Source organism: Nomascus leucogenys, chromosome 5, assembly GCF_006542625.1.
Source record: "Nomascus leucogenys isolate Asia chromosome 5, Asia_NLE_v1, whole genome shotgun sequence".
Lineage (NCBI taxonomy): Eukaryota > Metazoa > Chordata > Mammalia > Primates > Hylobatidae > Nomascus > Nomascus leucogenys.
This window is the reverse complement of record NC_044385.1, coordinates 92449989-92474210: the sequence shown is the minus strand read 5'-3', so window position 1 is coordinate 92474210 and position 24222 is coordinate 92449989. Positions and strand designations below refer to the sequence as shown.

Genomic DNA, 24222 nt, shown 5'->3' with positions numbered 1-24222 from the left:
TGTGCACGCATTGATTTTAGATGGTAAGACCGTATTGAGGAACTTACCATAGACTATCTTTATGACAATTATTTATAAATCACAATTAAAATATGTTCTTATAAAAATAAGAAAGTTCAAAATATTTCTAGTGAATATTATAAGAAATATGCATATTAAAATGCAGTTTTCAGTCTCTATATTTTTTAACCCTCTTTGGAATGATTTCCTTTCCTACTTTGAGAAGAGATATATATGAAAATATTTCAAATAAAGAAAAATCAAATCTTTATTGGATTTATGCAGAGATAAAGTAAAAACTTGTTTGAATATAAAATTTTACCATGGTTTTGTATTTTACTTCATCATAAGTACTTTCTGGATGGTGTGGGTGTTTGTGTGTGTGTGTGTGTGTGTGTGTGTATTTATTTAGCAATAGATAGATACATAGATATATAGTTAGAATGATAGATAAATAAATGGCATATTATTTCTTAAGCATGGCAAGGGAATTAAATCAAAATTAGGTATAATATTTCCATGAGAAGATATTTAAAGAATTCTCTGTACATAAAATCATATTTAAACAATTACAAATAACTTTTTTAATTTTTATAATATCAATGTATAACATTCCATTGGACAATAATTATTTTAAATGTCTGTCATTAATTAGATAATTGGTTTATTTGGTTGGTAATAATTGGCTTAGTGCTAGATTCATGTTGTTATCATGTTACTTGAGAAGGCAAGGATCTTTAGTTGTGATGATTAAAAAACTAGGTAAAGAAAGTGAAGAATGGAAGTTAGAATAACAGAGAAGAGATCAGAAGATTGTTTGGCATTCCTTAGCTCAAGGGAAAACCCATATACCATATATCAAATGTTTCTGTTCTTCTGGATAAAGCTGTAACTTTCTATAAGTGATGAAGATAAACAATTAAAGATTGGGATATGTTTTATTATTACCAAGACAATGTGTGGAAATTTTAGTGTGTTCAAAATAATAACATTTTTGAATACCATAAATCACATGACCAAACAATACTACTTTAAACACTTGGTATATGCATGGTTGGAAATTAGCTTATGCAGATTCACACATACATACACATTAACAAAAACACAATTCAATTTAGCAAAATATTTACTAACCTGATTTTTATCTTTAACAATAGATTATACATATTTTCTATGCTAATACATATTAATTGACATGACTAAGTATTGTCAATACTTACCACAACTGTATGGTGTAATCTTTACAGGATATTATAAAACTTATTAATCATCTATTAGACATTTTACTGTTTTCTTACCTTTAGCCTATTTTATGCAGAAAACAATGACATTTACCACCAAATCCTTGCACATAGGAATGTCTGTAAATTCGTAAGACTGAAATAGTATGCTTGAATGTGAGTCATTCACTTGTGAATGCTATTCTATACCAGTAAGAAATACATAAGAGAAACATTCAAGCAATGATTGGGATTTCTTAGGTGACTCATTCTTTCAGTGACTCTTGAAGAACGATGCTCAGTGCAGGACATGTATATCTTCATTAGGCATCTTGAATGTTCCTTCTTTTGCTTTTCTTCTAAGCTGCAAGAAAAAAGTATTGTAGAGGTTCTTGGTGATATTTCTCAAACCCAACCAGTGTGTCACCTTCTGACTTTCAGGACCCTGTCTGTACACCCCCATGTGTGAACACATGGCACTATTAATTGTGTAGAGTAGAACTTCTGGTACAAACTTTGCCTAATCAGAATTCATAGTGGCAGTCTTGACAGAAAATAAAGTATGGAAGCCTTAGTAGTTACTTCTTTGATCCTATTCTTTCTCAAGCCAGCCAGAAATCTGGATATAACCTGTCAATGATAAATCAGGTAAACAAATGTGACGTGCGAATAATTAACTGGACAGAGGCAATATTAACAAAAATATTTCCCAAAGGAGAAAATTGAATGGGTAAGAAATAGATTTAGGAAAACAAAATGTAACTGCCCGGCTCTGGAGAGGCTGAAGGAGTCTCATTGTAATATGTGTTGTCCCTCTTCAGCCAGTCAGGATTTGACTACATTTATAACCCAGACTGAGCTTATTTCCATAAAGATGAATCAAGATTCAAAATTTTTGGAGGCAGTAAGTAAACTCTTTTTCCTCTGAGTATACCATTATAGATGTACTGGAAGGATAATGGGCAACTCTTCACTTTCTCCAGGGAGAAAACATGTATTCCCGGTTTTTAGTACTTCCCACCCCACACCAAGAGCTGCGTCACCTCAGAGAAGGCCCCAAGTTGACAAGATCAATAGGGCGCATGTTGAGGCATGCCAAATTCTGTGGATCACATATTTCGCTTGTGAAAGAACAACACTTTTTTGGGGGGGTAGGGGATGAGGGAATCACATCTTTAAAACCAGCCAAACATTGATAGACCATAAGCTCTAAAAATGTAGTTTTAAATTTCAATAATTATGGCTACTTTTTATTGACTATCTCCTATGTGTCAAGTATTGCATAGCAGGAACACTATCTACTATGTGTCATGTATTGCATACCAGGAACACTATTTTTAGCCTTTCGACACTTCCACAGGCAAGGTATTATTTTCTATTTCTCAAAGCCGGGAACTCATTCAACAGCCACGAGGTCTGGTTCTGGCTTCTTTTTAAATTGGTGTTCTGCAGTTCAACCTGAGCAAGTACTACTGAGCCCTTAAACACACCCAAATTCCTTGTTTCCTACACCTTATTGGTCTTTGTTTTTCTGCATGTCAACTTATTCAGTTCACCTCCTTACATCTGCCTTGATAGTTCAGATATTCTTTTACTTGCATCAATCATTATGATGATAAATTAAAGATGGGTTTGTTTCATCAATTTGCTCCATACCATAATATCCATGTACTGATTCTTAATCCATACACATCACCACTCTCCCTCCCATCAGACCGATAAATTGTGCACAAATCTGCCAGTTAAGTCTTAAATATCTCTGAGTCAAATTAATTCAGAAAGATTTTCATAAGCCTCCATAGTTTAAACATTATATCACTCCAATTTACAGTGTCTCATTGCAAATAATTTATAGTAAATTTACATTTTTCTTATTCTCACTTATAAAGTGTTAAAGAAAAATAGTGTAGTGTATGTGAGACAGACTCTAATATGCTATATTTGAAATAGTTTTGGAAAACAATGTTTTGGTTTTGCTTTTCAGTGTAATCATTGTACCAGGTATATAGTAGATGCTCAATAAAAAATTGTTCCAAGGACCACCTGCAAGAACTGCAGTGCATATTTAAACATTCTTTATGAGGAAGAAATATCATCATTAAAACAGTATTAACTATGTTTAAAAATATCACAGATGAATTTTTTTTCTTTTTCACTTCTGTCTATGAAACATATACTTCTTAATGGCTTAAGGCACTTCCAGAAATGCTTTACAAAGATTCAAGAATCATTTGTTTAATTGCTTTTCTCTTAAGTCTTGACTTCTTTTTACTCACCAGAGTTAAGACGTATTCCTCAAGAGATAATACCAAAGATACATTAAAATCTAGGAGTTTTTAGTAGATCAATCACTGTAAAAGCTATGTTTGACAGTCATCCATAATAAGCAGTGTGGTTCCTAGTATAGTCTTTATCACAAAAGGATATTGATAGGTTGAGGGCATATTGAAACATAAATGGCAAATATTTGTATTATTGGTTTTCCCTGAAGAGTTAAATATATGTGAGAGTAAACACCACAATAAATAAGCATGGTAGCATGATCTTTCTTATCCAGGAAGAAATACATTTCAGATATTAATATTCAAGCTTAGCTTGCCTTTTCTCTAGCACTCACCTAGGCACGTTTCAAAACCTTTGAGAAGGGAATGATGTTCTTGAGATACATGTGCATGAAGGTGAAATGTGTTACAATAGAGGCAATTAGTACCATTTATGATTATAGTTTATGTGATGTTGGCATCAGTTCATTAAATATGTACTGAACTATCAACTCATTTCACACGGATCATTGAACAGCAGTAAAGTGATATCATCTCTACTCCATTATGACTCTGAGTTGGATTTGAATCAGTGACTCACAGGATATAGGCTGTCTTCTGTTGTCAGTCTATAAGTATGCATTCATAGAGTTTCAGTATACCTATCTATACTATTTTGTTTCTAACTGCAATCCTTTTTCTTTGAAATGGATACAATCTATAAATTGTCTCTTGAAAAGCACAAATTTTAGGTACTAGAAAACGATTATATTATACATTATATACTTGTATATTATATATTTTTTAATATATACATTCATCATTTTATTAATTCTGAATTTAAGTGGTCATATGTGGCATGGTATTGAAAGGTCTTTTGGCTGCTAGGCATAAAGAAAACTAGGTTTATTCAAATAGCGCAAATGTACTACTCTCATACAATTCTCTAAGGCCTAAATCTTCACCCCACATAATTATAAATATTCTCAGAGATCATAGCAGCTAAAAGATCATTTTCCAAGAGAACTAAACCAATCTGTGCTGAGGAAACATTAAAATTTATTATTTTTTATAAAATAACTTTTTTGGTAAACATTACAATTTATTGAAGTTAGCATGTATACACTTTAGGTCACATCTGAGGGTGACACTGTGCAAATAGATACCAAAGTGATATTCCAAATACCTTTCAACTAGGATATTCTATTCTACTACCAGTGTAGCCAAAGACTAGAGTGATATCTGGGTCAATGGACAAGAATAATTTCTAATTTAGTCTCTTTTAAAATATAGTCTTCTTTTTATGTATATCAATAGCAATTGTATAGAACTTCATTATTTAAAATAATAATTTTAGCACAGCTCGTTCAGTCAGTAGATCCTGAGACTCTTTGAATAATAATTTTAATTAATTATTCCAATATTGCTTTAGGGACAGTCACATGGGTACGGTGTCCTTTAAAAATAGTAGGTGGGCTGGGCATGGTGGATCATGCCTGTAATCCCAGCACTTTGGGAGGCCGAGGAGGGCGGATCACCTGAGGTCAGGAGTTCAAGATCAGCCTGGCCAGCACGGTGAAACCCCGTCTCTACTAAAAATACAAAAAATTAGCCAGGCATGGTGGCATATGCCTGAAATCCCAGCTACTCAGAAGGCTGAGACAGGAGAATCGCTTGAACCCGGAAGGTGGAAGTTGCAGTGAGCCAAGATCGCGCCATTGCACTCCAGCCTGGGCAACAAGAGCGAAACTTTGTCTCAAAAAACAAAAAACAAAAAACAAAAACAAAACAAAAAAAAGCAGGCGGTATTGTAGGAAATATATTGACTACAAATGTTACCCTAAAAACATCAAGTAAGCACAGTGTCTGGTCATTCAAGAGAAATGAAATATTGCATTTTCTAAGTATTTATTTAGATTTATCAAAAGCATATTTGCATATTTCACCTTATTTCAATTTTTTCTGTAATTTTGTCGACAAAACTTATGTATAAGTTTTGTTTAGTTTTGTTTTGCCTTTCTTGTTACACTTTTCAAAGCCCCAACTTTAGTTTTAAGGTTGTGAATTATACAAGATTGAAATTCTTTTTGGTATTTTGCTGGTTGGCCATTACATAGTAAATGGCAAATAATTAATACTTATTCTTAGCTTTGTTTCTAGTTTGGTTTGTTTTGCTTTTACATTGTGTCACTTATTGAAAGTGTTTTGATTTTGTGTTCCACTAGGGCCTGTTTTATTTGGGAGGAGTGTTAATCAGCATGTCCTGTGGTCTTCTTTGTAGTCGCAGCGCCGTGTTACCTTTCACCTCCCTGATGGCTCCCAGGAAAGCTGCAGTGACAGTGGTCTAGGAGACCACGAGCCGGTGGGTAGTGGAACCCTGATCTCACACCCTCTTCCTCTGGTTCAGCCACAGGACGAATTCTACGACCAGGCCTCTCCGGACAAGAGGACCGAAGCAGATGGCAACTCTGATCCCAACTCTGGTGAGTCCCCTTCAAAATTTTGATTGCTTGGAGTTCTTCTGGTTTTGTTGTGCACTTGAGCTTTCAACAGTAATTGTAGGGGGCAAGGATGAACATTTGGTTGTTTTTTTTGCTGGCTTTGTTGTTGTTGTTGTTGTGTTCTTTGAGATATACATTTAATATGTTTGATATGATTTTGGCTGTTAAATTGTATGATGTGTCTTCATTTTATGAACCACTAAAAACGAAAAAAAAATGCTATAAATATATCTGAAAAAAAGCCATTTGTTGCAAAATATTCTGATATCAGAGACCTTACAAAATTTGAACACATTTTAGGACTGTAAAAATACAGTTAAGTAGAATACAGTCAATGAAAAAAAGAAATATCTATTTGCATATATAAATGTCCTATGAAATTTGATTTTCCAATGAATGCTTTACAAAAGCAAATAAAGAATATTAGAGTTAAAGATATTTTAGAATTTGTCTATCAGATTTTCTTGTTTTTACCAGAAAATTAAAAAAAAAGGATTAAATCGTGATTAAAATAAGTGTAAAGAGGGGAGATAAGAATTTGGGGGTTGCATTTCCTTTATTGTCTACTTGAATTCTTGGATAATTTGTTTTTTTACTAATATGTTGAGGGAGATATATTTGGCCAAAACTTTTATTCTCCACAGACCCATACCCCACTCCAGAAATCAATGCCCACTCCAAATAAGCATTGTTGGGGGGGGGTTGTTTTCCTAGGCCTTTGGAGGAAATCTTGGGCAACTGCTAATGCTTTTGCTAATAAAAAACACTGACTAGCTCACTTTTATAAATAAATAAAGGACCATTTCATCAATTATTATCCCCAGTCTAATGACCGTAATTTCTATTTTACTTAAATTCAAATTATTTTCTGGTGGGGTATGTTCATAGTGGAGAAAGCTATGCCTGTGTGGGAGCAGGAGATACGTAAGAAATTTCTGTATATTTATCTCAATTTTGCTGTGATCCTAAAACTGCTCTAAGAAGTAAATAATAAAAATAGTAATTATAATAATGCATCTAAACTAATCAGAGCAAAAAAAATGTTTTTGCTTGTTTGTTTGTTTTACTCATCTTGAACATGCTCCAGACTGGTTGCATCAAGTGGGAAATTGAAGCATGATGACTTTTTCTTAACTTTGCTAACTATTTTGCTTCTTATTGTTTCAAACATGAAAATATCTCTGGCATTTCTATGGTGGAAGTAGGAATACCAAGAGGAGGTAAAACATACAAAAGGGCTTTCTTAACCAGTTCTGTGATAGTAATACAGCATTGATGTTCTCTGACTTTCAGCATTTTAAGCTGCTTCTTTTTGTCAAAAAAAGGAGAGATTCTTTCTAAGGTATGCCTCCTTCCAATCCCCAGCATGTCCCCATCTTTGGAAATCTCTTCTCATTGGCAAATATAAGGCATGCAAAGTTACGTTTTGTCTTCTCTCTGCCAAGAATTTTCTCTACTCAAGGCAATCTTTCAGGAGTGTCTAAGCTCCCTGCCAGCTCTGGCTTTTGCTATTTCATGTGCAATACCTTGGTCACATAAAGAAAACATAAGTGCGTCTTTTGATTTCACATATCTAGAAGAACAGGACATACCCAAAGAATCAACCTCTTATTATTACACTGAATTTGGGAGAACAAGAACTATCCTCTTTCGATTTCATGGTTTTGACCAGTGTAAGCACCACTGAATCTAAGTGGTTTCATTGAATCAACCTTCTCTAGACTTCTGTGAAGAGGTTTATGTAGGTGGAATTCACACAGCTCTTTCAAAACTGTTTTCCTAGTCTCCAACTTTGCCCTATCCAATTTTAAAACATCTCTTGTTGGAGTAAAACTAAGAGTCTTACAGCTGGTTCCTGACCACGTTTTCTCTCAGTGTATGTAAGTGGTTGCCTCCTCTTGTCTATGGGCCTCAGACAAAACCAAACAAGAAAGAGTCCCATTTAAAAAACAGTTGCACAAATTGTTTTAGGACTTGTCTATAGAGTTTACCAAAGTTAATTTACAAAGATATCTTCAAAGTATTTGTAGTACGTGCAATTCTAGGTAGAATATTTACAATGAATAAGATTAAGACAATGTTTCATGAATTTTTTAGCCAGAATAATGAAATATTTCAGATGCATATGCAAGAATATCTGGGTACAGTAAATTTAATCAATGGATTTCAGAAACCAATGAACGTCTGGGTAATTTTCTAGTTAACTAATTGAATTAGCGATTTTAAAATTTATTTCAATTAGAAAGCAAAGGCAGCTTTTCAAGTTTAATAGCTATAGGGATAAAATGAGAGTTATACATTTTATTTGTCATAGCATTTTTTGTCTGTCAGCCAGGGCCAACTGAGAAGTATCTGAGTACAGGAAAAATTGCAAAATTATGTTATATATACCTTCACTATCACAGCAGCAATATATATGCACAAAAATGAAAAATTTCTTGACTCTTATAAGAAATAATGCATTACTGAAAATGTATTTGGAGAAAAGTAAAACTTAGGCTTATGTGCAAAGGCTCACTTAAATATGTATTATAGCTTGGCATGGAAGCACGTGCTTGTAGTCCCAGTTACTAGGGAGGCTAAGGCAAGAGGTTCACTTGAGGCCAGGAGTCTGGGGCAGCAGTGAGCTATAATCATGCAACTGCACTCCAGCCTGCAAAACAGAGCAAGACCACCTTTTCCTCAAGTGTAGGTGTGTCTCAAAAAATATGTATTATAATAAAAATTTGGTTTATGTCTTATAGCTTAGTTTTTAGAAATAGTAAATTCTAAGTTAGAGGCAAATGTATAAAGTTATTATGAGAAATTTATTGTTAAAAAGAATCATGTGGTAATATTTCATTTCATTTTTTGTTTATTTGTTTGTCAGGAGATTCAGGGATACTTTAAATAATCAGAGCCTAACACAGTCTAAGAGTTTGAAGTCTCTAAGAGAAATATATGTTCAAGAAAGAAAAAAATAGAACATGAATGAGATAAAAGTAGCAGGTTGTTGATGGTTGGTAAGTTCATCTAGACCAAATATCTAGACCAAATGGACAGACAAGTTTTGTTTTGTATTTGTCTTTGTTTTTTAGGCTAGAAATAATTTTTACCAATATGGGTCTTCTTTCTCCTAAGCCCACACTTAAGAAAGCCCACATTTGAGTTTTCCAGTCATAGAAAAGGAAAAAGAAAAAATATATATTTTTCCTAGCTTTTAAAGTATGTTTAAACTAAGCTGCCCTAGGCCAAAATATCATCCAATACATACAACAATTTACCCAATGACTTCGACCTAGGCAGTGGCAATGGGCCAGGTGCCAAATGGAAAAAGATAGCAGAGGTCCTAAACCAGGAAAATAAAAGCAAACAAACAAAAACCTTTCAAACTAGCTTCAAGAAATCTCTAGAGTTTTTACCAATCTAGTCACATGGAAAAAGAGACCCAATGGACAGCACAACCTTGGGCAGTCCAACATTCACCCAACACAGTGACGTCACTCACAAGAATAATGATTAATAAAATGTCTTTAAACTGGAAGGAGCAGGGCTCTTAGGTTTTGACAGTGCCTTATTCATCATTGGGAAGGGGAGAAAACGGTGGAGAAGCGAGAGGCCCTGAGAGCCCCTAGAGGCCAGCAGTTCTCTTGATGTTTAATGGGACATAAAATTTAAACCTCCTTTGTAAATGTCTAGAGCAGAATTAATTAGAATGGCCTAGAAATATTAAGAGAGTCAGACTGAATGTTCATTCATATTAGGATAGAATGATTACATATTATCTTTAAATTTTGCAGTCACATTTTTGGTAATCAACTTTGAGAAATTTATGAAGTGAGATACAGTGATATTGATGAAGTAATCATTTCTAGCAATAATCTTGCTATTTAGTTCTCTATTGTCCCCTTTGAATTCAATGGAATTTTTTGACTGGGCTTTGATAGTTCCTGAAGAGTTGTGATTTTATAGCAGGTAAAATAGGTTTCTATTGGATGTCAGTATTATCTGTATTAGTACTAAGTAATTTAGATTGTATTTATCTAGATTTCTATTTTTTCAAATATGGTTCATATAAAAAAAGTCATTGAGAGCTAGTACTAATTTCTATAGTAACTATTTCCAGTAGGTATTTTTTCAAAGAAATTAATATAAATGGTAGTATCATGTGGAGACATTTTTGTAAACTTCAGTCTTCAATATAGGTTATTGCTTCTAAACACACACACACACACACACACATACACACACACACACACACACATAGTGGCATTTGATCTAATAATACTGATCTACAATATTATTCTTTATCCCCAAGTTGATGCTTTTGGGTTATTAGCATTATTGATTTTATATTGTATCTAACTCTTGATTAAAACAATAAGTAAATGATGAAAGTCTTTACATGCAATGCCAAAAACAAATTGTTTGCAAATTAAGCAATAATTGATAGGTTTTGTATAAATGATGTTTACGTAAATCTAAAGCAGTCTCTACTACATAAGGTATGACTCATATGTCACTAATTTTTGTGTGCTGGAAATAGAGCTTTCATTTCTTTTTCTTCCATTTTTTAAAAATGTCTAATCCCCATTGTATTGGTATGACAGACACTTCAGTTCTTTTTTACCTCAATTCCAGAGGATCGTTTTCATCAAATGGAAGTGCAATATTCTCAACTCTGGGTCATCGGTCCGCTTATATGTCCATTGTCTCATCTGCCCAGAGGGGTCTCAAATGAGACTGCCTTCATTCCAGTCCTCCTGGACTCTTTGGGAAATTGCAGATACCTCATGCCATAGGGAAGGTAAATAGGTTTCGGTGAGTTTATCTTTGGACTCCCATGTCTAGATGGACAGCATGGATCATTACTCTTGGGGATCTTCCTGACTCCCTGGACTCTACGATGTAATCTAGCCTCAAGGACTTTCTAATCTTTATCCTCTGGGTTTCTCTGAGTTCTGCTCAACAAACATGTTACGGAATCTCTCCTCTTTATATTCCCTCCCCTTTCACTTCTCTTTCTTCTTCCCAACCGGGTTGACTGAATACATTTAACATCTAGGATCAAAGACTCCCAATGATTTTCTTGATATTTTTTTTCCTCAAAAGCACAACTCCTCTATTTTCTTTTTGCCTCAGCAACAAGAAAAAAAATCTCATGACAGGTGTACAACTTTGCAAATTAACTACTTTCTTACTGTTCTCCATCCTATCTCATCCTCATCTAATCAATGAATTAAAAAGCCAACATCTAGGCCAGGTGCCATGGCTCACATCTTTAATCATAGCACTTTGGGAGGCTGAGGAGGGCAGATCATTTGAGGTCAGGAGTTCGAGACCAGCCTGGCCAACATGGTGAAACCCTGTTTCTACTAAAAATACAAAAAAATGAGACAGCTGTGGTGACACCTGCCTGTAATCCCAGCTACTCAGGAAGCTGAGGCACTAGAATCGCTTGAACCCAGGAGGCGGAAATTGCAGTGAGCCGAGATGGCACCACAGCACTACAGCCTGGGTGACAGAATGAGACCCTGTCTCAAAAAAAAAAAAAAAAGCCAATATATGTTGACCAAAAGTAGAGAAGGCAAAGGAATTCATATATGTATATATGAAAAAAATAAACCCAACATATATTAACATTTCAAAATTATCAAAAATAATTGTGTAAAATCATATTTGTGTTGATAAAACGATTATGTCAGCATTCAATTTAAATGTACTGTGGATAGATATGAAAATGATAGACAAAAGAGATCATTTCTCTTTTGCCAAGTGGTTTTAAAGAACATATGTGAAGAACTTCCCTCCATTAATTATTGAGTGGCCTGAAATACAGTTCTTACAGGAAATGCAATATACATATTTGATTTGAATATCAATTTACAGAATGAGCTGGTGACCTAAAAACCTCTAAAGGTGACCTAAAATTTTGTTGGTTTGTTCTTTTCTTCAGTATCATAAAAAGATATTAAAATTTTGAGATAATTGTAGATAATAAGATTGTGGGCTGGCTTTTAAATGATATTTTAAAATTATTGTTTGTTAGAAATAATAATAGAATTGTGTTTTGTTAAAATAAATTTATCAACGATAGTGATCGATTATGAAGAGTTTATAAAAGAAACAATATAATGTCTGGAATTTGCCTTAATATTACTCTATCAAAATAATAATAATAATAATGGTAGGAAGACATTAAACAATAAAATATTAGTAGCTGCTGAGATTGGGAGATGGCTATATGGGTGGTTATTACATTAGGCTATCTATTTTTTTTACGTGTTTTAAATTTTCCAAAATACAAAGGTTAAGTACATAGTGGCAAACTGGTATAAAACTCGGAATCAATATATGAAATACTTGTGCTCACATTTTATTTCCTCTTTCTTTCTCTATTGTTTTGATTCAAAAATAAGGTTTACTGTACACTGTACACAAGTATGGGTGGATGTTTTTATATATAGCAAGCATATTTCATACATTTAAGTATGTTTCTAATGAAGTTGCAATTAAGCAGAGATTTTCAATAATTACATGTGTATTTGTAAGACTAGAACGTAAACTGATAACTGCTTCCATTAAAGACCTTTTAAGTAAAATAAAGCCCTTCAAAACTTCCCTCTGGAACTTAGCAATAAAATTGTTAACCACAAATGTCTGTGCTTTTCTGTCTGTAGGGTGCCCAAGAGAAGTTGAAGGTAGGGCATGACTGGTACCCTTCTGGCAACCAAATAGATAGTATCTCTGTGTTCTAAGTATATCCAAGACCTAGAGCACACTTAATCAACTGCCCTACAAATGATGCACACATGTGCAGTATTTATCACACTGAATTTTGTTACCTTTTACTGCAGGCAAAGATTTATTACATTCCCAAGTAGCAGTAAATCATATTTACTTAAGAAGTTAACTCATTAACATGATCATAAACTCCATGTAAAATTCAATGAAACCATTAATTCTAAGAAAATGGTAAAATGATTTTCAATTGAGGATTCTTATTTTTTAAACAAATATAACTAGGATGATGAAAGAATTTCACTAATTCAAAAGCAGACAAAAACAATTATGTGTTCAGATCAGGAACAGTTATTACCACTAATTCAAAATTAAGTCTTAATCGTGTCCCATTGAGAATCATGAATAGAGTTATTTCTGCATCTGATATTTCTTTAAATGTTATTTTAAAGGATTTTCTGCTATTTAATCATGTGCAAAATCACAAGTTATATTTACTTTGAAAATTCTGCCTGTCATGTGCCTCTGACTTTATCTAGACTATGTTATGAATCAGTTGATGAACTTCTCACTGCGTATAGTTTTAATACCTGACATTTATGGTTAATATTTAATAAGTCCTATTTATGACCCAGGGATTCTAGTAAATATTTTGATTCATTGTATGTGATCCCCCACTAATACTGTAAATTAGAGAGTATTATAAGTAAACTGAAATTCGGAAATTTTAAGTTATTTGTCTAAAACTGCTGAGTATGACCCGGCTGCAGTGTCTGATGCCTATAATTCCAGCGATTTGGGAGGCTGAGGCAGGAGATAACTTGAAGCCAGGAGTTGGAGACCAGGCTGAGCAACATAACAAGACCGTGTCTTTACAAAAAAATTTAAAAATTAGCCAAGTGAAGTTGTGTGCGCCTGCAGTCCTAGCTACTAAGGAGGCTGAGGTGGGGGGATTGCCTGAGCCTTGGAGTTTGAGCTTGCAGTAAGCTATGATCGTGCCCAGACACTCCAGTCGGGGTGAAATGACAAGATTCTGTCTCTTGAAAAAAAAAGAAAAGAAAAAGAAAAAAGTAAAAGCCTACTTGCCAGTAGGTGAGCCCCAAAATATGAACTCAGGAGTGTCTGACTCCACAGCTTTTGCTATTCAGAGAAACATCCTTCAGTGAATACATGGTTTAACATAGTGCATGACTCAACACAATCACTACTGGGGATGCATTTTTAATTATAGGACACTAATCTTATTTTTAAGAAGAAGTTTGAGAAATTAAATGTTAACACAATGTGTTGGTCAAATAGTCTGCTGATAGGCTAAATAACTTGTGAGAGAACTACCTGATAGGATAAATAACTTGTGAGAGAAGTACTTCTGCAGTTTTTACTGTTTTTGTTTTGCTTTGTTTTTTGTTTGTTTGTGGTATTAGATTAATAAAAATTTAGATCTTAGGACCCTACAGATCATCCTGTATAACAGTGTTTTATACAGAGGCACAAAAAGGAAAGTGCTTTGCCTGAAGCCACATAGTTTATAAGTCTACAATAAAACTCATATATACCAACTCCTCTATCAATGTTCTTTTCACTGGAACAATACTTTCTTATCATGAATCTTATACCTTTTCCTCAAAGAAAATAGGTACAATTATTTGATTAGCAATTGTCTCCTCATTAATCTCTAAGGTCTATTTGCTCACTTTTCTATTTTCTATCCCATGCCTGTCAGCTGGGGATTGCCTTCAGCTCTTAGACGCCACACTCAGCTGCTAGCCATGTAAATCTGTTAACATTACACTTAGTTCTTCAAGGCCAGCTAGAGAGACAAGATCTCTATAGTATGTCTGTATCAAGATAGAGTCTTATATAACGTAACATAACCATCAGAGTGATTTTCCATCATCTTTGCTTTACTTTGTTGGTTAGAAGCAAGGCTCAGGTCTCGCCTACACTCAAGGTGACAAATGGTCATAAACATCAGGAGGTGGGGATCATGAGGAATCACCCTGGAGTTTGTCTGCCATAGTCTATATTAAACTTTTAGAAACTTATATTAAACTTATATAAATGTTACCTTGATATATCTTAGTATACATTATTCATTTGAGCTTTACATGATTCACCCATTTTTTAATTCATTTATCTATTCATTTTGCAAACATTCATGTTAAGTCAATTATGTACTAGGTAGTATGTTAGGTTTCGGGGATAGACATTAAAACCAAGACTCAGTAACCTTAAACAACTTCTAGTTTAGTGCAAGAGTTCTTAGTCTGTGTTACTTGGTCCAAGAGGACCACAAGTAGATTTTTAGGAATTTGTGAGGTTCCTAAAATTGTTTTGCAATTTTGTTCTATGAGCTATGAAGCTGTGATGCTATGAAGATTTTATAAACCATAAAAAAGATCAAAAAAAGGAACACTGATTTTTGTAGGAGAGAAAGTACTAGATACCAATAAAATTAGTGTGTTAGAATAAACACTAGTAAGTATACAAAAAGTGGGTTTTAGCATAGAATAAGCCTTGGATAAAGAATCAATAAAGATTCTATAGATAAAGTGATGCTTTAAACAAGTGACATGGGATGAATAGACCTTACTGAAGTAAAGTCTGTGTGTGTATGTGTGTGTGTGTGTTTGTATGCAATGTAGCCTTCTTTGTCCTATAAAAAGTCATGGTCAGTAGGGCTTAGAATTTAAAATCTCAGTTTCTTTAGAGCATATCCATGTAAAATTAGTGTCAACATGGCCTTTAAGTCTCAGATACTTAATCACCAAAATGAGCTGACTAATATCTGAGAATATTCTTATAAAAATTAAAGGGCCTGAAACACAGTAGATGCTCAATAAATGATAAACTGTTCAAATAAGTGACAGTAAACAAACTGCCACTTACTTGAACAGAATAAATGGATTGAGACATAGGTTGGGACCAGATTTTGAATTTTGGAAAGTCTAGGATAGATTTCTTTTGGATACAGGAGATAAAAGGAAAAGTTGAGAGTACTTCTTTGATTTGCAAGATTTATTGGAAAATTGTATAATTAAAAAAGAGAATATAAAATAAAATCAGATTAGGAATTCACTCTTTTTATCTTAATTTTAATGTCTGAGCTGCTGGGGAAGATTATTTGGAACTAGAAATGTGATTGAAAATTGGAACTTGAAAACTGATGGCATAGAAAGTGAATAAAATTCTAAATATGATAATTAGAGGAGACAGAAGGAGTTCAAGAAAGAAATCACTGCAACTTTATATTTAGGCCAGGTAGAGGTGGGGGCAGGATGGTAGCAAAGATCAAAAAAGTAAGAATATAGCCAGAAAATTATTTGAAAGCTCCAGGGATATTTGAGCTCTACACATAGTTAATGGTGGATTTTTTGGAAGTAATGAAGAATTGCGATTAAGAACGCAGATTGTGGAGTCAGATTAACCTAGGTCCTAATTCATTGACCTCAGAGCCACAGGTTTGCTGGCATATAATGCAGGCTTAATTTACAAAATTACTACATTTAATTATCATTATTCTTATCAATAGGTACTGAAAAGGTGTAGAAGCAGCAAAACATGTATCTTAATTATTTAGCAAAGTTTCAAGCTTAAAAAATGACCATGGTGAATTTTGAACTATAAAATCACTGTTACACACTTAAAAAATAAATAAAATTATAGAAAATTGTTAGTTTCAAATTCTAAAAGTTTTATTTTAAAAATTATTTTTAAGTAACTTTTTCTTTGTATTTATCATGTCTGATGGGGGCTCCAAAACACTCGTTTTCTAAAGACTAATAAAATTCATAGTAAAACATGTTTTTGCTACAGTGTGTTCATTGTTTTTCTTAAAGGCAGCTATGCTCACTTTATGATTTTAAAGGATTTCTTAAATATTAACTTTGCACAGTACACTTTAATGTTTTACTAACATTTTATTTTAAAAGGGGGTACCACAGGATAATTTTCTATAATATTACTTAATGTAGTTAAGCTGTTGATATAAAACAAGCAAGGACATAGCTTTGTCTGCTAGAAGTTGTCAATCTCAAATATGACTTTATTTCTTAAAAAAGAATTATCTTTGAATATTGTTTACTATAAAAATTTTAAAGTTAGTAATATTTTAGCATGTTTAAGCTTCTTTAAGGGGTACAATATGCCTCCTAGTGTAAAGTAAGGGTAATGTCAACTTTCCCTGGTGCACTGCGTAGAATCGCATTTCCATAGCTGCTGTCATGTGATCCATTCTTCTAAGAAGTGATAAAGAGAAATGGCATGTACTTAACCTTGGATATGTAATCTTCCCTACGGGAGAAAATTATTATTTGTATATCCGTGTTTATAGTAATTTGAGAGTGGTAAAAATGATAGATAAATAGATATGCAAATCACTAGCTATATCTAAAAATGAAGAAACTTGCTGATATCAGTAACTCTTAGAAGTATAAAATTAACTTTTTAAATACCTCAAAATAAAGTTATATTACAGAAAATAAAATTACTAATTATAAAGAATATATTCTCATATCAAATTAATATCTTTATCTTTAGATACATACATACATATGCACCTTAATACATACAATTATCTAGAGTTTCAAAACAATTTGAAATTTTTTAAGAAACCATAGTAATTTGTCTAAACTCCCCCAAATTTACCTTAATGCTATTTTAACATGTATTTCTGCCAGTGACTGAAAATTACGCTTGTTAGTGTGGCTGACAAATACATGAGTGCTCGGATTTTAATAACACTAAAGTAAGGCTGCCAGATGAAATACAGAATGTCCAGTTATTGCAGGACTTTTCCTTACTTCAGCTAAAGATGAAGTTCTTTGTCCCACGGCCACAAAAATTCAGGCTCGCAGACAATTTGAATGGTAAGACAGGGTTTTATTGGGTGAAAAGGAAAATAAAGGGGGGAAACAGGGACTCTCACTAGGCCAGAGTCCCTTGCTAGAGTGTTCCAAACTCAGCCATTCCAATCCCAGTTTCCACCCAGGAAGAGGAGGGGCCAGGCTCCTCCACTGCAAACATGAACTTCCCGAGGCTCCACCTCAGTGTGCAGGCTGGCTGGAGTTTCCCCAGGGACCCCCTCCCACCTGGCTGTCTCTTCCCCCTTCTAAAGAAGTACATCTAACAGCAGTTAAAGGACGAAGACCTGCTTCCTGCTGACAGGGGATGCCATTTTGTGGAAACGGCAGTCAGAGCTCCCTCAGGGGCCTATCTAAGGGTTCCTAGCAGATGGGGCCATCATCAGAGGCTCTGACTGCATGACCGTTTGGAGTTTGATGGCCTGAAGGCAAGAACAGACAAACCGGGTTATTAGAAAACACATATCAAAACAAAACAAGGAGAGGGGTAAGGACAGCTCAAAAATTCCAAGGCCTTTTACCAGTTTGCACAGGGAGAGGGAAGCCAAAAGCCTGACTGGTTAAAAAAAACCTTTACCCTTTTGCCAGCATGTTGGGCTTCTGGGTCCCCTTCCCCTGAGCCCAATCCTAAGTCAATCAGTTTAAGGTTTGGGAAATTAACTCTTTCCAGTTTGGAGGATGCATCTGAGGGGAGTGTCCTGTAGTACAGAGACACAATTACCTACTAGTGAAGAGAGAACCAAAGAGAAGAAAGGAAAAAGAAAGCATTTTTAAAGGAACCCCAAGGGTTTAGGATGCATTCGAAAGGGGTAAGGACTGAAGATGAATGGCTACCCATCTAGAAAGAGGGGAGCAGGCATCCGTAGTTCTCTTCTCTTCCTAGCAGATACTGGGGTATGTGAGGGAGAGAAGAAAGAGTTCCCTCTTTCCATCTTCCATCCTTGCATTCCCAAGTTCTGGCAACCTTGGCAGGTGCCACCATGAGTGCAAAAGTGGCTTGCACCCATGAAGCAGGGAGCACCTAGAGAAAAGGAACAGAATTATCTGCTCTCACCTATATCTCCTTCCCACCTACTGTCAGTAGCCTTGGAGTTCCCTAGACCTCATTTATGCCATGGATATTAACGTGGCCTTTATCCATGAAACAGGAAGCCTGGGCTTGGCTTAATCAGCAGGAATCAGCCACATTCACCTGTGCTGTGTCTTTTAACCTCTGCTACCATCTGGATCTGGATTCCTTAGATCCAGTTTTCCATCCTAGGGCTTTGACCTGAAGCTTGAAATTGAGGCTGGGACAAAAATGTGTCTTGGGGGATTGTGTGGACTCCTTATCATAAGCTGAATGCTAAGGTGAAACTGTGGAACTCAGTCCTCCTCAAACAAGGGAGAGGAAAGGATTTCTTGTGACACACTCAGATAATTGGTGGCTACAGTTATGCTTGGTAAGATTTGGCTGCATGGTGCTTGGCTTTGGTTAACTTCCTTAGTCCTACTTTCCCAGAAAGGAAACCTCTAAGTGATAGGCATCCTATTTATTCCCATCACCTGGCAGGATTTGCAGGATAATTGCTCAGAACTAGAATATTAATCCAGATTTTCACATTACCTGTCCCTCTTGTTCTTTCTGAGCTGCAGCCGGAGATTGCTGGTTGGTTCACAGGAAGAAAGAGGGCTAGTCTAAAATGTAGGCAAAAATTTAAAAAAAATCAGTTTAGAATTTAATGATGAATGTATGATAAGTTTTGAAACATGATTTATCTCTCTCCAGTCCTGTGTTAAAATAAAAAAAAAAAAACTTCTGATAGGAATGAGTGGTTTGCAAAATAGATGTTAGACTTATACTTGGCCTGATTATTTGCAAAAAGTGCAGTAAGAATAATTATTTCTACATACGCCTTTGGATTGGCTTTGATGGAAGTCTGTTCCACAAGAATCTCAGATAAGAACATTTAAAGCAGAGCCCAAGCACAGGTTTATATCCTCAAACTCCTGTGAGTTGGATGTTCCTCTCCTAAGGTCCCAAGATAAACTTGGAGCTCCTAGACTGTCAGAAAGTAACATCCTTTACTGACCATATGTCAGGAACTCAGTACAGCCACTGCACCGACAAGGGTATGAGGCCTGTTTCCCCTTTGGGCTTCTATCGGCTCTGTAAGTCAAGCTCAAATCTTTAAAGGGCAGAATAGCCTTCCAGTCAAAGCCTTGGTAAAATTACCAGTATTTCCAACTGTGTCCTGTTGCAAAAGAAAAATGGATCCTTACTGCACTGATGCCAACAACTATACTGCCATAAGAATACTCACAGATAGTTTCCAAATTTTAGAGGAACCAGTCAGGGAGAAACAAACATGCTTCAAATTTTGTTCACAGGAGTACCCCTTATTTAATTATTAAAGGCCATAAATAGTTCAAAATAAGTTTCCTTGACTCTGAACAACAAGGATCAGTAATATTCCAACCAAAAGTCAAAAAAGTTGCTTCAGCTTTCTGAATTCAGTCATTTAATTAACGCTGGTGTTGCTGGATATTCGTGAGAATTTCAGCTCTTCATGATTTCTGTACATTTTCCTTTATTCCAATGTCACAATCTCCAAAGTTATCAGAAGCCCGTATTTGAGAGCACCTGCTAAAGTTTTATAGTTCATTATGAACCATCTTTGAAAAGGATTAAAACAAGATGACAATTGTCTATGAATAGCAAAATGCCCAAGGTAGTTATAGTTAGAAATACAACTGACAAAGAAGTTTGGTTATCTCTGTGGTTTACAATAACTTAAGATAACAACCTTAATTGTGATTGATAGCATATACTCAGACATTAGAATTTTAGAAATCCCATACAATTTTGGAACAAATATTAGCATTATTGACAAAAATATAACCTAAAGAAGATTGAGCATCATTTTGGCAATCCAATGTACCTAAGTGTAAAAAGTAAAGTAGAGGTTCCTCTTAAAAACTTTCCTCCCCATCTAGTTAGTAATAAATAGTAACTTCTCTTAGAAGCAAAATTTATTCAAAGACCTGTGCTAACATTATTAAATATCTTCTGGCCATAATAAAGGAATCAAGGTACTTTATGTTCTTAGCTCCCACAATTTAGCCTAAATATCTGCCCTGGCATGCTTATACTGGTCCAAGCAAGTGTTAGGTCATAGTTTGTTCCTCTTCCTTATTGGAAAGTGGTTTTACCTTTCTCAGAGTTCCACAAGTTACTTCCTCCTTCCTTTGTTCTCCTCTGCCTTTGCCTCTTTTAAAAAGTTCTAAGTTGCTAGCCAATCGGGACAAATACAGAATGTGAGGTCCCGTTCCAGCCAATGGAAACCGGACACAGCAGTGGGGTGGACGTGTCAGGTTATAAACGACCCTGTCTCCTTTGTTCAATGTACTCTTATGGCACAACTGCTGGCAAGTGTACCCTTTCTGCAGAAAGTAAAAATGGCCTTGCTGAGGAAATAAAATTTATGTTCAAGTGCTATTTCTTTATGGCACCAGGGAACAAGCATTTCTAACATAAGCATGTCAAATAATCCTCTCTTTTCTGGACACTTCAGGGGCCCTCTGAAGTATTCAAAAAGCCTGCTTCCAGGGAAGACAATTTTAAAACTGAAGATTGATTTTTCAGAAGCCTGTTAAATGTTCGAGTGTTAAAACACTTGATATTATGAAACAGAATTCCAGATTACAATAAGTTATTTATTTTGCCAAAATGATGACTCAGAAATTTTAAAGAAGCAAAAACCGTTTATAATCCTTTACAAATTTTGCCAAAGAGCAGATTACCACTTCAGGAAAACCTTGTTATGCTTTTATTTCAATGCTCAATTTACAGAAAAAGCATAAAATACTTTTTTTTAATTTAGTCAATATGTTCACACAGAGAACCTCTTCTGCAAGATTAATTTCCACAATTCTTCCACCACTTATTTGAACCTTCAGCTTTTTCCTAATTTAACTCAAAAAACAATCCTTTAACCCTAGGCCAAGGTTTACATTTCCATGCCTTCTTATAACCTTTTACTAAAAAGCACATTTTACTGTTCTTACTCCCCTTACATGTAAATCTGTTTCCAGTAGTTTCAATTAACTCCTAGCAATTTTTAACTTTAAGGTAAAATTTGGTAGGTTGCTTTAATTGTGTGCTAAGTGTAGCCAAGGTTGGCCTTCTTAGTTACGGTGTGGTTACTTCCATATATCTCCCGGCCTTACCAATTGTGAAGCCTGCAAGTCAAATAGTTCTCAAAACCCAAAAAGCAGTTTGTAACCTTAAAACACTCAGCAAAACTTGCATCTGACCTACATTTTACTAATAGTCTTTAGGGCTGTTTTTATTTCTTAAATATTAAAGTCATGTGAACTAAAAGATACCACAGCTTTTACCTTCCCTTAAAAAAAACTATTTGATCCCAGTGCTTGTCTTTCTTTAGGCCAAATTAATTAGAGCTCTTTTTACAGACATCACACACAGTACACACACACACAGGCAGAAGAAAACCCAGTGTATGGGTGGAACCCTTGAAGAGACAGGACTAGGAGAACATGCAGATATGTAACCTGAGAGGGCTCATTCCCTAAGGCAGGATTGCTAAGGAAGCCTTGCCAAGTGGTTACTGGCCATGGCCCCAGAATGTAAAGCAAGATGGAGGCTTGCCACACAAACCATACAGACACGCAAAGCACACCAGATTGGCCACAGCCCAAGACTAGCCCCACAAATCCTTTCTCACAATTAAAGCTTTACAGAAAATATAAACAGTGATAGTTGAGGGGCCTAGCCTAATAAAGGGAAAAAGAGACTTTAAAGGTTAATTGCTGACTGGGTGGTGAAGAGGCAAGACAAAAGGTTTAAAAATGCCTGGGGAAGAACCTCTTGTTCTCATGCAAGTGGTTCCTTCACCAGGGAGATAAGTTTAAGCTTATGACAGTCTAAAGGAGTTAAACCCCTTAGCCAGGGACGGGAAAGTCTGCAGCAGTGGCAAATGGCTGGTTCCAGACAGCCGGCTCTGCTGCACCCTTCGACCAAGCGTCCCAGGCCTGGCAGGGAGTGGAAGTGGAGGGGAGCCGCTGTTTGCAGGTCTCTCCTGAAAAGGAAAAGGGCATGAAAAGGCCCAGGAGCGACGGGGATGGGGGCATGGTTTCCCCCACCCTCAGAAGTCTGAGGATGAAAAGGCTTAGAAGCAACAGTGAGAGGTTTTGAGTCCCCATTTCACTCACCACTTATTGAGCCCCCACGCTGCATGCCAAAAATGTTGCAGGACTTTTCCTTAGTTCAACTAAAGATGGGGTACTTTGTCCCAAGGCCATGAAAATTCAGCCTCACAGACAGTTTTAATGGTGAGTAACACAGGGTGTTATTGGGTGAAAAGGAAAAAAAAAGCAGAAACATGGACTCTCACCAGGCCAGAGTCCCTGCTAGAGTGTTTCCCGCCCAGCCATTCAAATCCTAGTTTCCACACAGGAAGAGGAGAGGCCAGGCTCCTCCCCGCTGCAAACCTCATGAACTTCCCCAGGCTCCACTTCAGTGGGCAGGCTGGTTGAGTTTCTTCAGGGATCCCCTCCAACCTGGCTGTCTCACAGTTTAATTTGAATTTCAGATAAATAATTAAATATTTTAAGTCTAAGCATGCTCTAAATATTGCAATATTTTAATATTATTCGTTGTTTCTCTGAAACTCAAATTTAACTTGTCTTACTATATTTTATCTGGCAACTTTAAAATTTATATTATAGTTATTTGCAAGTCCAAGAAATAGACACACTACAACATTAGAATTTCAGTTTACTTATATATTTAACACTGTAAATGCATTGCTCTATTATGGAATGGTGACTTTGATCACCATTGGTCTTTCACCGATTGTTGGTTGGTCTTTCACTGATTATTGCAAATAGTTGGTCTTTCACTGGTTGTTGCAAATAGAGTTTCTGATTAAAATTTTTGATGCATTATTTGGTTTGTTGTTTAATGATCCTTTTGGTACATCATATTTTAAGATTCCTTATGTATTCATTGACTTTCACATATTTCCTTTGCTGTCATGATCTAACATATAGAGTCAGGATTAAACCACTCCTTAAGGTCCCTTGTTAACATTGAATGAGGTTAGGAGAGGGAGATATTGAGACTAAAGTTGTTTCTAAAACTTAGGTTAAATATCCCATCAAATATATCCATGGAGAATCCATAAAATACACTTTTAACACATCTCAAGTAAGAGACTGAGGAAAAGTGTATGTAGTGGTGAACTGCTGTAGAGAGTACCAATAATGCCTCTTCTATTTGCCAGCTGCATAACCTTAGGCAGGTAACTCTGACTTGTCATACAGATTGCAATGGGTTAACACATGTAACCCACTTAGAATAGTTCTAGGTTAAAAATAAGTCTTCAATTATGTTAGCTGTTATTATGAAAATTAAAGTCAAATGACAATTAGCTAAGTGCACTCTTTGGCTTCAATTCCGTCCTCACAACAAACAAGGAAAGAAATATTAGACCAATCTTCCCTATATTCAAATTTCTTGTTAACTAGTTGAAGAAAGATAAGTATTCCTTTAGTGTATCTTGAATCATCAAGATAATCAACTCTGCATTTCACTTTACTTATATATCAATTTTTTTTCTAAAAATCACATAATTTAGCATCAGTTGTTTACAGA

At 35.2% G+C, this 24222-nt stretch overlaps 1 protein-coding gene and 1 non-coding gene across 6 annotated transcripts in view; both read left to right on the top strand.

Moving 5' to 3' along the window:
- Positions 1-24222, top strand: part of PCDH9 (protocadherin 9) — a 911081-nt gene that overhangs the window by 579759 nt on the left and 307100 nt on the right. For 3 of the 5 annotated variants that reach the window (XM_030813479.1, XM_003257418.3, XM_030813478.1), the window contains one exon: positions 5763-5964. In XM_030813479.1, the coding sequence (XP_030669339.1) occupies positions 5763-5964 (202 nt within the window). The remainder of the gene's footprint in view (positions 1-5762; positions 5965-24222) is intronic. The other 2 variants (XM_030813481.1, XM_030813480.1) reach the window with 1 other exon arrangement.
- On the top strand, positions 6407-6468 carry LOC115835287. The gene has a single exon (XR_004030276.1). It is a non-coding gene; the product is annotated as a U7 small nuclear RNA (small nuclear RNA).